Source organism: Polistes canadensis, unplaced genomic scaffold (assembly GCF_001313835.1).
Source record: "Polistes canadensis isolate GaletaPanama2010 unplaced genomic scaffold, ASM131383v1 scaffold_408, whole genome shotgun sequence".
Lineage (NCBI taxonomy): Eukaryota > Metazoa > Arthropoda > Insecta > Hymenoptera > Vespidae > Polistes > Polistes canadensis.
The window spans coordinates 42,828-56,311 of record NW_014569955.1 but is presented as its reverse complement, the minus strand read 5'-3'; the positions used below and the strand labels follow the sequence as shown (position 1 = coordinate 56,311).

Below are 13,484 nucleotides of genomic sequence, written 5' to 3'. Positions count from 1 at the left end.
GAGACCGTGCTGTTGCTCGGTGTGATCCCAGCAACGGTCGTTGGTCCCGTACGGCAAACTGGGCTCGTGCGATGACCGGCCCAAAGACTGATCACCTAGTAGTTTCACATTGTTTTGAGCCTTTCGACTCACGAGACTCCTAGAGATATCGTTGCCTCCTTTCACTAGAAAGGATACGGCCTTAGAGGCGTTCAGACATAATCCCACGGATAGTAGCTTCGCACCACCGGCCGCTCGACCGAGTGCGTGAACCAAATGTCCGAATCTGCGGTTCCTCTCGTACTGAGCAGGATTACTATCGCAAAGACTAGTCATCAGTAGGGTAAAACCAACCTGTCTCACGACGGTCTAAGCCCAGCTCACGTTCCCTGTTGGCGGGTGAACAATCCGACACTTGGCGAATTCTGCTTCGCAATGATAGGAAGAGCCGACATCGAAGGATCAAAAAGCGACGTCGCTATGAACGCTTGGCCGCCACAAACCAGTTATCCCTGTGGTAACTTTTCTGACACCTCTTGCTGAAAACTCTTCAAGCCAAAATGATCAATAGGCTGTGCTTTCGCAGTCTCTATGCGTACTGAACATCGAGATCAAGCCAGCTCTTTTGCTCTACGCGAGGTTTCTGTCCTCGCTGAGCTGGCCTTAGGACACCTGCGTTATTTTTTGACAGATGTACCGCCCCCGTCAAACTCCCCGCCTGGCAGTGTCCTCGAATCGGATCACGCGGGAGTATTAACGGCGATCGGCGAAAGCCTCACGCCACTCTTAAACGCTTGGCTCTAGAACACCGTGACAATCGAGCACAAGGGCTCGAAGCATGCGCTCCGCCTAACCGAGTAAGTAAAGAAACGATGAAAGTAGTGGTATTTCACCAGCGATGTCGCCATCTCCCACTTATGCTACACCTCTCATGTCTTCTTACAGCGCCAGACTAGAGTCAAGCTCAACAGGGTCTTCTTTCCCAGCTAATTTTTCCAAGCCCGTTCCCTTGGCAGTGGTTTAGCTGGAAAGTAGATAGGGACAGTAGGAATCTCGTTAATCCATTTATGCGCGTCACTAATTAGATGACGAGGCATTTGGCTATTTTCTGCGTGGCTTTTGGTCCACGGACTTTCCACTCTATAGGCCTTGTGGTGGGCCTTAACAATAGGCGTATGTAGCTGCTCTGCGAGTTGACTTTTTGAGCGCTCCCTTTGCACAGCTGCCTTAACAATATCGGACTCTTAGCCGAGCTCCGTTCTCTTGGAGGATACCTGTCAGACTGATCTGCCAATGAATTCTCGCAAGGGCTTAGAAGAATTAGTATTGAACGGAGTCTCCAATTTGGAGTAACGGGATTTAGCCAGTGTATTACCGTTTCTAGGGAAACCACGTAGAGGTACMCGCCCAGTGCTACCCACTAAGCACTGGCTCTGCCGCCGTGTCCGATTTTGCTCTTTTGTATGGGGACTTTACGACTTGCACCGAATCAGGTTTGCCACATCTTTAGTTTTTAATAAATTAGCGAATGGATATTCATTCTAGTCCACATCTTTATTTTATAATAAATTAGCGAATGGGTATTTATTCTAGTCCATAGATTATTATAAAGGAGTCTTTCAGTTTGTCAATATAAAATAAAATGAACATATATATATATATATATATATGTTCGTGTTTAGTCTTCTGTTTATTTCCTCTTATGTCATATTGGTCCGTGTTGTTTAAAATCCCAGTTATGCTATTGGTAGATCCAATGTTGTCCATAAATAAAAAAGGAAAATTTATATATATATGTTCTTTTGGTTATCCTTCTTTGTTGTCATTTGTCGTCCATATTTAAAATAATAAATAAATAAATAAATAAAAATTGTTTGTGTTGTCTTCTACTTTTTTTTTTTGTTTTTCGTCATTTCCTGATTCGGGCTCTTGGCCAAGAGATTTTGTCGACCAGATTTATCTRTTTCTGGTCGAACGGGGCCCATCGTAGTCCATGAATCTGTGGTAAATTTCAATGGAACTACGTAACGCTATTAAAGATACTGTTATAAACGTTTTTCGATCATGGATTCCCAGCTTTTTTAGATCCATGATCGTCTCCTTGGGCATGGCACCCCGTGTTCCTACCACAAGTGGTAGTACTTCTGCAGCGGTCGCTCCATATTCMCGCTGCAGGAGAGGCAACAACGGGCTATATTTCCTTGACTTTTCATTTCGTCCCTGTGCAAGGTAATCATTGTCTTCGTGGCGGACTGTAATATCGACCACGAAGACCCCTTTCTGATTTCTGACCATCAGATCGGGTTTGAGATTCCCGCCTGAAGGGGATTGTATTGTGACCTTCGTAACTTTGCCTCTGAGTCTCTTTTCATTATTTCATYCATGACGAGATCCTTTATCTCGTCATGTCGGCGGATACGTTCGGCTTTATTTATTTGGCATTGGCCGAGTATATGCGCCAGTGTCTCCGGCTGGCTTTTGCATTTCCTGCAAGTCGTATCCGCCATTGCCTTCACTCTGTGTAATACTACTTTGTTTGCTGTAGTGTTTGTACGCMTCTTGAGGGCCGTTATAAATCGGCATGGTTTAAGGAGCGTAGGCTTATRTAACMATGCRTTGGCAATTTTGTCGTCAGCAAGAGACTTAACTGACTTGCCTTGCGTACTGAGCGAGGCCCATGATGCAAGTTCTCTTTTCTTTTCCCTTATTTTGTATTTGTCAATGTTTTTCGCATCAACTACAGGCCAGTTGATGCGAACAGCCTTAGCCAGGTTCTTTAGACGGTTCACCATACCTGTGCCAAGAGCTAGAGCTTACATCGCCGGGTCTGTACTGTTTGCGAATTTCAACCCGGCTTTTAAGCTAACAGATACCACCACTATCTCTAGCTTAGGAAAACCTAGTCCCCCGTCTTTCTTGCSACTATATATCAGTCCGTTTGTTGTGCTTTGTGGCAAGTGGTAAATGTCTTTGATCACTACCCGTAGCTCCTGATCTAGTGCTCTTATCTGACTGATATTCGGGACTGCAGTTGTTAATTGAAACAGGTAGTGTGGGACTAGGTACGTGGAGATAAGGTCGACTTTCTGGTATGGTTTTAGCGCAAGTTTCTTTACTCTTTCTAGTGCGCTGCAGAGATTGTTTCTTAGGCCCTCAAGATCTATTCCAGCCCAAGAAGATATACTCATACCAAGATATTTTAATTTGCATTCCGCATCCGCGTACGGAATGTTTTCTCCACTTTTCAGTTTCAAGTCGGGGTTTACTAGACACCAGGAGTCTTTAGTCTTTTTAATTTGAAAGGTGGTGCACTTTCCCACCGACAAAGACATCCCTAGCCCTTTCAGGTATGTCGCAGGAGATTCATTGCGATCTCCTCTTTTCCGCAATTTATAATTGTGTGCACATCCCTATAAGAGTCTTCTATATGATTTACGAGATATTTAGGAAGACCCTTTTTCCGTAGTGCAGCCCCAATGATTTCGTGTGGTACTGTGTCGAAGGCTTTAGACACGTCCAGCTGCACTACGACCAGGCCATTATGTGTTTTAGCGTGCCGCAGGACTTCATTTAGGATGTGCACATTATTATAACACCCGTTCTCGGCAGTGAACCCTTTCTGCCGGGGTGTTTGGACCACTTTGGCTCTAATTTTCTGGTCGATTATTCCCCAGTATAACCGACTCAGAATTAAGCTTATTGTAATAGGACGGTAGCTTTTGGCGTCTTGTGGGTCTGTCCCTTCTTTTCTTAATAAAGTGGTCCTATTTTCCCTTCACGAGGTGGGAAGTCTACCATTAATTAGCACAAGGTTGTAGAACTTCCGGAGGATTTCGATGGTATCCCCGTGGAGAAGCTGGCCCTTTTTGATTTTGTCTGGGCCAGCGGCTGATTCCAGCTTTATTCGGGCGAGCCTTTTCCTTACCCCCACTTTTGTTATAGGGGTAAGGACCTCCTTGATTCTTATTGCCTGCTCCGGCTCACCCAGTTCGGGAAGTGTGCCTTGATGTTTTTCGCCCCATAGTTTGTTGTATAATTGTTTGATGTCGTCTGGCTTTGCACACACACGATTTCGTGACCGGAACGGCGAACGGCCTTAGTTTTCCCATGAGCAAGAGGTAAGGCCTGCCCCACAGGTCTGAGTCTATAGTCTCTAAGAGTTCTCTCCAGGCCAGGGCTTTGGCTTTTTTATTAGCCCTTTTTAAAACCCTCTTTGCTTCGCGCCGGTCCCCCAAGCAGAGATCCACCCTCGCCTGATCATCACTACGCCTTGCTCTCAGGAATCGCCTTCTTGCCGTCGTAGCCGCAGCCTTAAGAGTTGCGATCTACCGCGACCACTAATGTTCTTTATGCCTCCTGTCCCTTAAGTTTTTCACCCTTGGCATTGCCATATCACAGGCATGCTTAAATGTTCCGCGCACCCAACCTGCGTACACTCGCGCACGTCCTAGGACGTGTCCACTCACTCGATATGAGGGCTGCAGCAAGAACGTCCACATCAACACCCCTCGTGTCTCACCGAGGGAAGGATCTATCTTGAGAGCGCGAGCTTCAGACGCCTATAGCCGCATGACTTTATTTAAATATTACGTACAGATGGTCCAAAAGGAACTCGGCCTCATCTACTCTCCATTCTGAGAGACGGACGCTAGCAGCTGGCGATTCCTACGTAAAATCGATAACGCTCGACCCATGCGGCCGAACGAACAGGCGTAATAGCTCCGTTGCTGCCATTCTCACCGCATGTTCTATGGCCAGGTGACCCTAGCGCCGTCACTTTCACCATATACTCTATGGCCAAGCAGCTCGAGCGCCGCCACTTAACGGTGGTTAAGAATTTCATTGTTCGAGAAACGGAGCTTTATACAAGGAGGACGATCGAGATAGGCGTTTGCGTCGAATTTGTGTTGTTGAAAATGAGTGAATGTAGAGTACGATAATTATCCACGAGAACGGCGGTGATGTTCTTAAGTTTGATTTAAGTACGTGTAATTTTATAAATAAACAAATGAAATTAATATTTCTCTTTGATGTTTTTGTTTTAATTACGAAGCTTCGTTGTTTTAATCACGAAGCCTTAATTTTTTTACAAATGTGAATTGTAATTGAATTTTTTGTTTAAGATGATGAAATATTTTGTTGTTGTCGATTGCATTAACAGTAAAGAAAACAAGTCAGATCCAGCGAATCGACGCGCTCTCTAGTAGCAATAGAAATCGTCCTTTCATTGTGAATATTGTAGCCACATTTATAACACAGCGATCGTCCTCCTTGTATACAGGCTCCATGGTTCCAGAAACAAAAGACACATTGTTACTTCCGCTTAACTAGTTGAACGAATAACACGCGCGATTAACGACTACATTGTTATCCACTCGGAACTGTAATAGTTTATGATTGTTAAAAATAAATGTTACATAAAATACTAGTGTAAAGATAATAATTTGGACAAATCCTAATTCTAGTCCATAATTATCCGCTACAGATTTATAGCAGCCTGCTGTCGTCAAGTAGATTCCTACTACATCCTACGTGACAATCAGCGCTACCACTCTCACCACATATTCTATGGCCAAGCAGCTCTTGCGCCGCCATTCACCCGTGGTTAATAACATTGTTTTCGAGAGAGAAAAGACTTCATTTCCGTTTAATTAATAGAATAAGTAACACGCACGATTAACACTAGGTTTACTGTGGCGTTTCTTATGTACCTATCTCTACGAGCACTCGTCAAATTGCCGGGTAGATGAAAATACGTATTTTCATTAAAAAATCAATTTATTCAAACTAAGTCTAAATTAAACAATATAAGGCTTTCACGTAAAAATAAAATATTTATAAGTCAAAATCTTTTTTTTTAAGTTATCACGAAAATAATAATAATATAAATGCTACAGGGTAATCATTTATATACAATACATACGATCTTTTTGCAATACATACAGCGATTACTGCTTTTATTTTTATTACAGTAGCCCCACCCACTTGGCAACTTTTTCGGACTTCTGATGTTGAAGGTGACAAAACTGAAAAGTCTGAACTTTTACGAACGTTCTCCTTGTTTTCTGCAGCTAATTCTTCGGCTAAGCAAAATATAAACTCCTTTCTGGATATTTTCAATCCGGTACATTCTTTATACAATATCCACGCGTTTATCGTTGCCAAATCCAAAATATTATAAAAAATTTGAAGGGGCCATCACAAACCCCCCGCTTTCACACTATATTTGCGTGCCATCTGACATTGACACCAAACTTTGTTTTATTATAAAAAGTAATAGTCTCTGGAACACATTTTCTATTGTTTTCTATTTGTATATTTCTATGTTTGGTGCTTAGAAGGAGGACTTTTACTTTAGGTTTACTTTTATACACAATAAGCGTGCAGTCTTCTGATTTATATAAATTTAAGGAAAACAACGACATCTTGTCCTTTGTTTCTTTCGCTGGTTTTGGGAGTTCTCGTTGGTTCAAGCAGATAGTCCCAACCAAGGTTGTCTTTAATGCAAACAATTTTTTAGCTAGCGGGATGCTTGTAAAAGAATTGTCTGTCGTGAATGTCTACCTTTTTGTAAATATGGTTCGGTTAATTTTAATGTATCAAACTGGCCCAACGAATCTGAATATCGAGTTTCATCTTTTCCCATGTACAGAAAACCATTCAAAATATATTTTGATTGAACGTCAACCGCTAACCAAATTTATGCGGCTTATTTGGCATGTATTGTATAAACCTGCAATGGGCTTTCGTTGGAAATAGCTGTTCATCCACTGTGATATTTTGATGTGGCTTATAACAAGCATTGCTGTTACTTATAAATCTATTCCATTGTTCGGATATCAGTGCAAATTTATCGGTTTGTAGCCTATTATGTTGTTCACGTCTTTTGTCAAAACGTATAAATCTCAGAATTTCTACAAATGTATCTCTAGGCATTGTGTCTCGGAAAAAAAGAGATCCCCATTTTTCTGACCATAGATAAGATAATTTCAATGCTCTTGCTTCGAACGCGCTCCGGGCATATAGTATTGCTAAAAAACTACGTAATTCGGAGACTATGATTGTCCAGTCGTTTTTCAAAGCTCGACGTGCCTCGGTTTTAGTGCAGTCTTTTAATTATTTCATAATGTGAGTGCAAATTATCAATTCAAAAGCACTAGTTATACAACCTGACAATATTTCTTTTTGCGTAACCAGTAAGCCCTGCGATATCCTTTAATATAATATGAGCAGACGGCCTACACCTAGATTTTCCTGCTTTTATTTTCACCCAATGTGTCCCGTCAGCTGCAATTTCAATATCTTCCATTACATTTTGGGATGTACTTGGAATACTCGTCCTCTCATCTTTGGTGTCAGAACTAGAAATAATTCGCATCTTTTTCTTGTTACGACGCATATTAAAGAAGTTTTCCTCTTCACTATCCAATGATCCTTCCATTTCTCCAGTTTCAGTGATTTTAGAATATTCACTCTAATTTAATCAGTTGATTCTCTCGTCTAAAAATAAAATTCTTAATAAGAAGGTATCATAGGAAATTTGGACATCAAAAAAAGAAGTAGAACTTAATTTTACTAAGTTGGACATTTCGTCCCTTTATTGGGACTTCTTCAGAAACTGGAAATTTTATTTTATTGTTATTTTTATATTACGAAATATATGAGACTCATACATATAAAATATTACATGTTACCTTAATCTTTACAGTTCAGCGTCTTTTTTCTTTAAGTAGAAACACATTTTTATTTTTATTTTTAATATTCGAAACACAAAACATCTACACTTCGTTAAGTATTAATCCGTTATAATTTGAATACTCAACAAAACTGTTTCAATCTAGACTGGTGTTTATTAGTCTAGATATCTTTACTGTTAAGGTGTCCTCTATTACGGTGTTCTATTTATTATAGTTAAATTTAAAAATTCCGTTATAGATGTTGTTTAAATTATTTGTGTCTGTTCTAAAATTAACCGTGTTATTGTTCGTTATATGATACATTTCGCTAATGTTTCTTTTATACAAATTTTCTTCTAAATCTTAAATCGTTGCTGCGTCAAATTTAAAATTGTGTCCTGTTGTAAAATGATGCTTAGCTAACGCAGTGGTATTGGTTTTATTTACATTAGTAGGTTTACAGTCATTTCTATGCTGATCYAATCTTTTTTTAAGTTTCTGTTTTGTTTGTCCTATATAACACTTGTCACATACACATTGTATTTTATGCAGTAAGTTCGAGTGGTCAAATTTATCTACCTTGTCTTTTAATTTGGTGTAAATAGAATTTATTTTTGTTAGGTTATAAAAAACCAGTTTGATATTAGTGTTTTTAAAACATTTATTTATTTTACTTGCTAAAGGTTTAATATACGGAAACTTAATGTATTTTTTATCTTGTAGATTCGGTTTCTTTACACGATCTTTGTCAATTTTAAACTTATTAAATACCATGTGTATGAGACTCGTGGGATAGTTATTATTTTTTAAAAGAGTCTCTATTTTCCTCTTATTTTCTGTATGAAACTTTTTACTGCTTAATGTTAAAGCTCTAAATAGTAAACTTTTTATGGTTCCAATTTTTTGACTTATGGGATGGTTCGAATTGTAATTAATACATCTCCCTGAGCTCGTTGGTTTTACGTACATTTTTTATTTTTGGACAAGAGAAACAACTGATTAAATAATAATGCCGAGGGGTTTTTTTGACTATTTGGCAACAAATTACGATACAACAACAATGAGACATGCAAAACACTGGATTAACGACCTTAGTAAATTGGCAGCAAACAAAAATAGACTAATATTCTGAATACAATGCAAACACAAACAAGTATATCCTAAACATATTATAAACAACTTAAAATGTATGTACGCTATCCAAGCTGAAACACATCCTTATAAAAAAGAGACAGACAAATTAATTAAGTCTCTAAAACGAAATGTTTTATACATGCATTTTATTGAAAATCATTCTAAGAGCATATTAAATACAAATTTTATTTTCAATADAATGCAAATATAAAACATTTCGTTCTAAACCCGCTAATCTTCCGATAGGATAAAGAACAAAAGATACAGATTTTCCGTGGACATTTCTACGAATATCTGTCTAAATATAATATATTCTTCACCTGCGATAATTATCAGTGGGCCCTATATAATAACACACTGGTATAGAACTAGTTCCAATTTCTACAAGTGCGCACAGTCTTATAAGCCCACGTATAAAAACCCGCACACAAGAATTCACGAAGCAGTAAAGGTGTTTAATTAGTTATAAGAATATTTGTTTTTTAGTATGCTTTTCGAATGATTTTTAATAAAATGCAGGTATAAAACATTTCATTCTAAACCCGCTTATCTTCCGATACGATAAAGGACAAAGAATACAGATTTTCCGTTATAGGGACACACAGTCTCAACAACCCCCACCATACTCGTTTTTGTGTATGTATTGGAGCGATTAGCGGTTGTTTGTGGGGGAGGGGGAGGGTTGCGACGGGCCTGTGCTCGAGGATGTATTCTTTTCAACGTTGTTTAAATAGTAATTTGATATTCTATAGAATATCAAAGAAATTATGTTCAATGCCTAGGAAAAATTGAAAGAATTTTTCGATTTATGACTTCGTCTAAAGACTCTTCATATTCATAGTAATGCCGAGGATTTACTAGTATTGCCTGATTTCCCGCTTTGACAGTAACATATAATATATGATAGCAGTAACGCAAGCAAAACAAACGAACATAGCAATCAACAAAGCCATATGCAATTGAACAACACAAATACACGAAATATCATTACCAAACAAAACAAAACCACCGCTAGTGCATGCACAACGTTAAAATAAAAGAACTCATACAAACACTCGTATCAGACGAAATTAAAGAAGACTATTTCTGGGTAAAACAAAATAATTACTATGTCAATATAAATGTAACCGCTATTGATATTTACAATAAGATAAAAGAAATCCTATCAAAAAATAATAAAAGCTACTACACATTTACTCCAAAAGAGAGTAGAACTAAAACATTAGTTCTAAAGGGTGTTAACATCGATTACACAAATAAAGAAATTAAGAACTACCTGCTTAACCGTATCCAGAACATGTTCCAAATTATGAATGTATAATACAGTTCATCAAAACAGATCCATCGAAAATATTCTTCCTCGTTCAGCACACTCTGGATAGCAAAACAGCAGCCCTCACTAGTATTAAAGTTGTTCTATATTAACCAGTAAAATGGAGACGACTCACGAAAAAAGTAGTTTTCCAATGTAAAAGGATCCAAAGAGTTGGACACGCAAGCAGAAATTATACAATGGATTTTAGATGCGTTAAGTGCGGCAGCAACCACGGGCCGATCAGAGATCAACGTTTGTCCTCTCACAAAAGACAACGCTAACAATAAACTAAAATATGTTAACTGTGGCAGTCCTGAATATCCAGCCTCATATGGAAAATGCCCTTATCTGGTTGCAGCACAAGACGTAAAGCAACAATCCAAACTGATCAAGCAAGTAATTAAAAATGATAGAATTAACAGACTAGTGGACCCACAAATGTCATACGCCAACATCACAAAGAACCAAAGTGACAACTTTCCGCCGCTCACAGGTCAAAGACGTCTAACGTACATTGTGAATAACGTTTTGGAGTTCCATGACGTCCACAATAATACACGCTGAAAACTAACATTAACACGTTGAGCGCCACGTCAGCCATCGGTGGCTGACACTGGACTTTCCGTTCAGGCCGCATCAGCCATCGGTGACTGACACTGGACTTTCCGTTCAGGCCGCGTCAGCCATCGGTGACTGACATTGGACTTTCCGTTCAGGCCGCGTCAACCATCGATGGCTGACAGCGTGTAACATGAGAACTCTAAAAAAAAAAAAAAGCGGCGCGCGTGGCCTGAACGGGATTGCTTTAGAAAAACGCGTGGCGCTCAACGTGTTAATAGCATACAAGAGGTAAACCAGGCTCGAAGCTTCACTAATAGCAATAATCTACCAACAAACAGCACACATTTCGAGGAGTTGCTGATAAACTTCCAAAACTGGTGATGGATATGTTAAAAACACAATTGGCTATTATTATTAGTAAAATAACAGAAAACTCTAGGAAAATCGAATTCCTCCTTTTGCAATACGATTATTAAAAATGCAGGAAACACCCAAGCAATAACAAACGTAAAGAAACAGTCATTAGAATGTAATAATATTATCAACATATGTGTTATTAATGTTAATTCACTTTGTCCTAACAAACGAAGGTTTGACTTCAAGATTTCATCACTAAAAACAATATAGACATCGCATTAATTACGGAAACCAAATGAAACTGTAAACATAAACCTAGCTTTAACAACTATACACTCCTTCGGACCCACAGAATAAATTCTAGAAATGTTGGGGGGACAGGAATCTTAGTTCACCCTTTCGCTACGGCAGTGTGCTTCGTCGGAGTGACAACATAGAACGGGCTACCGTGCTGCTAGAGTAGCAGCACTGAACGGAACCCTGCTCCGAAAAGTGTGCATGATGCGCTTTGGTAAACCGGTGTTCGGACCTACATCTTTCGGTGCAGTCTCGTCATTCTCCGGATCGTACGATTCTTTAAATATTATACAAATAACATATTTGGTGACTTTGCAATTATTATGAATAAAAATATATTTAAAAATTAAAAATTACATTTTACAATAACAGACAACACAATAACGAAAAACAAACACTTTTCAATAACAAATTACAATAAAATTTTCAACAATTCAATTCACAGTGATAAATTTTAAAGAAAGGGTTTAGGTATTCAAATGATAAGAAGTGTTCACGATAAAAGTCATATTGGAGTAAAGCAGTTAAATCTGACATTAACTCAAAAATACTATTTTAAAAACATGCATAAACATATAAAACTTATTTGTCTAACATGCGACACATGTATAAGAAATAAATCGAGGTTCGGTAATTTTATTCAACCTCTCTCACAATTGGGTCCAGCGTCTGAACCCTATCAAATAATTTCCGTGGATACAATAGGAGGGTTCACCGGAAACAGGTCACCAAAAAAATACTTACATTTAGTCGTAGACCATTTCACGAAGTACGCCTTTGTAATGACCTCCACAACGCAGACAGCAAAAGATTACATAAACTTGATAAAGAAAGTTCAGAAAAAGGGAAAAATAAAATTACTCCTAACTGATCAGTACGCTGGAATAAATTCAAGAGARTTTAGGAATTTTCTAAAAGCAGAAAACATAACAAACTTTTTCACCACGGTAGATTGCTCCTTTTCAAACGGGAAAAATGAACGGACAAATCAAACATTAGTTAATTCAATGAGGTGTAAAATTTTTGAAAATAAAGACAGGCCGTGGTCAGTCATAGCGGAACAGTGTGTAGAAAACTACAATAATACAATACACAGCACAACAAAATTTACACCAAATTATCTTTTAAACAAAATTGACAAATCCTTTTTCCCCTCGGAACTTAACAAAAACAATTTAGAAAATCTAGAAAAAAAACAGAAAAATAACATTCTTAAATGCAGAAAAAATTTATAATCATAATAAAGTTTATTATGATAAACACAAACATGAAATAACATACAGAATCGGTGATCTTGTTTATATTCAGACTGGAAATCGTTTAAATCGGAGGAAACTGGATCCGCTCAGAATAGGTCCTTCTAGAATAAAGCAGAAAATATCCCATCTTAACATTTCACATGCATCCCATGCCAAATATTTATCATGCAAGTAAAATGATTCCCTATTTCCAGATTCCTGACATATGTCTGGGGTGGGGGGGGATGTAAGTTTCTGATAAGTCTAAACTATAACGCGACACGTTAGAGGGAGCCGCTCGACACTCAAACCAAGCTCGAGTCGCGAGGCCGTCGCGCTTGAGAGTCGTAACTACGTGATACGAGAAGTAACCACGTGGATATAAGCGCGAGATTCATGGCGCTTGTCACTAATAATTATAATTAACCTTTTAGATACGGCTGAATTCTGCGTGTGGGTATTTCCCTGGACGGCAGGGTTTGACGCGAACAACGTATAATTGATATAACACTGCAAARTGTRGCRGDCAATTCCGTTCTGTGCACGAGAACATTCAAATGAAGTATTTGATGATTAAGTCATAATTTTTTAAAAATTATATTACACATACTTTAACTATAACATTCCACTTTAATAACTAATAATATAATTAACTATGATAGATTTTAAAACATGGTACAATATATAAACCTACGTCACAATTGTTATATTGATAACGAGATCTTCGCCTTGTATYGTTTTTGGAACACACTATACAATTTCGTAACGTTTTTCTAGAATTTTTAGATTTACAGTGGGATGGAAAATGTTTCTCAGTTAGTCTAAACGGTTAGTCCATGGTATATCTACTGCAGCTAATGTTACTGTTCATATCCCCGTATTTTCTCGAAATTTCTTTTTGTAGTGTAAGATAAAACGTTCGCATTA

At 38.3% G+C, this 13,484-nt stretch overlaps 1 protein-coding gene across 1 annotated transcript; it reads left to right on the top strand.

The window, feature by feature from the left end:
• Window positions 1-414: 414 nt before the first annotated feature.
• Window positions 415-783, top strand: LOC106792344 (putative uncharacterized protein ART2). Its single transcript, XM_014758723.1, has 2 exons — window positions 415-496; window positions 551-783. The coding sequence occupies exons 1-2, from the start codon at window positions 415-417 to the stop codon at window positions 781-783; spliced, it is 315 nt and encodes a 104-aa protein (XP_014614209.1).
• Window positions 784-13,484: the final 12,701 nt, after the last annotated feature.

What these genes read in the sequence shown, in the direction of transcription:
- LOC106792344 (XM_014758723.1), top strand. Translation starts at nt 415, where the DNA reads ATGATAGGAAGAGCCGACATCGAAGGATCAAAAAGCGACGTCGCTATG. An exon ending in ACAAACCAGTTATCCCTGTG is followed by an intron (nt 497 to 550) that starts GTAACTTTTCTG and finishes AATGATCAATAG; the next exon opens with GCTGTGCTTTCGCAGTCTCT.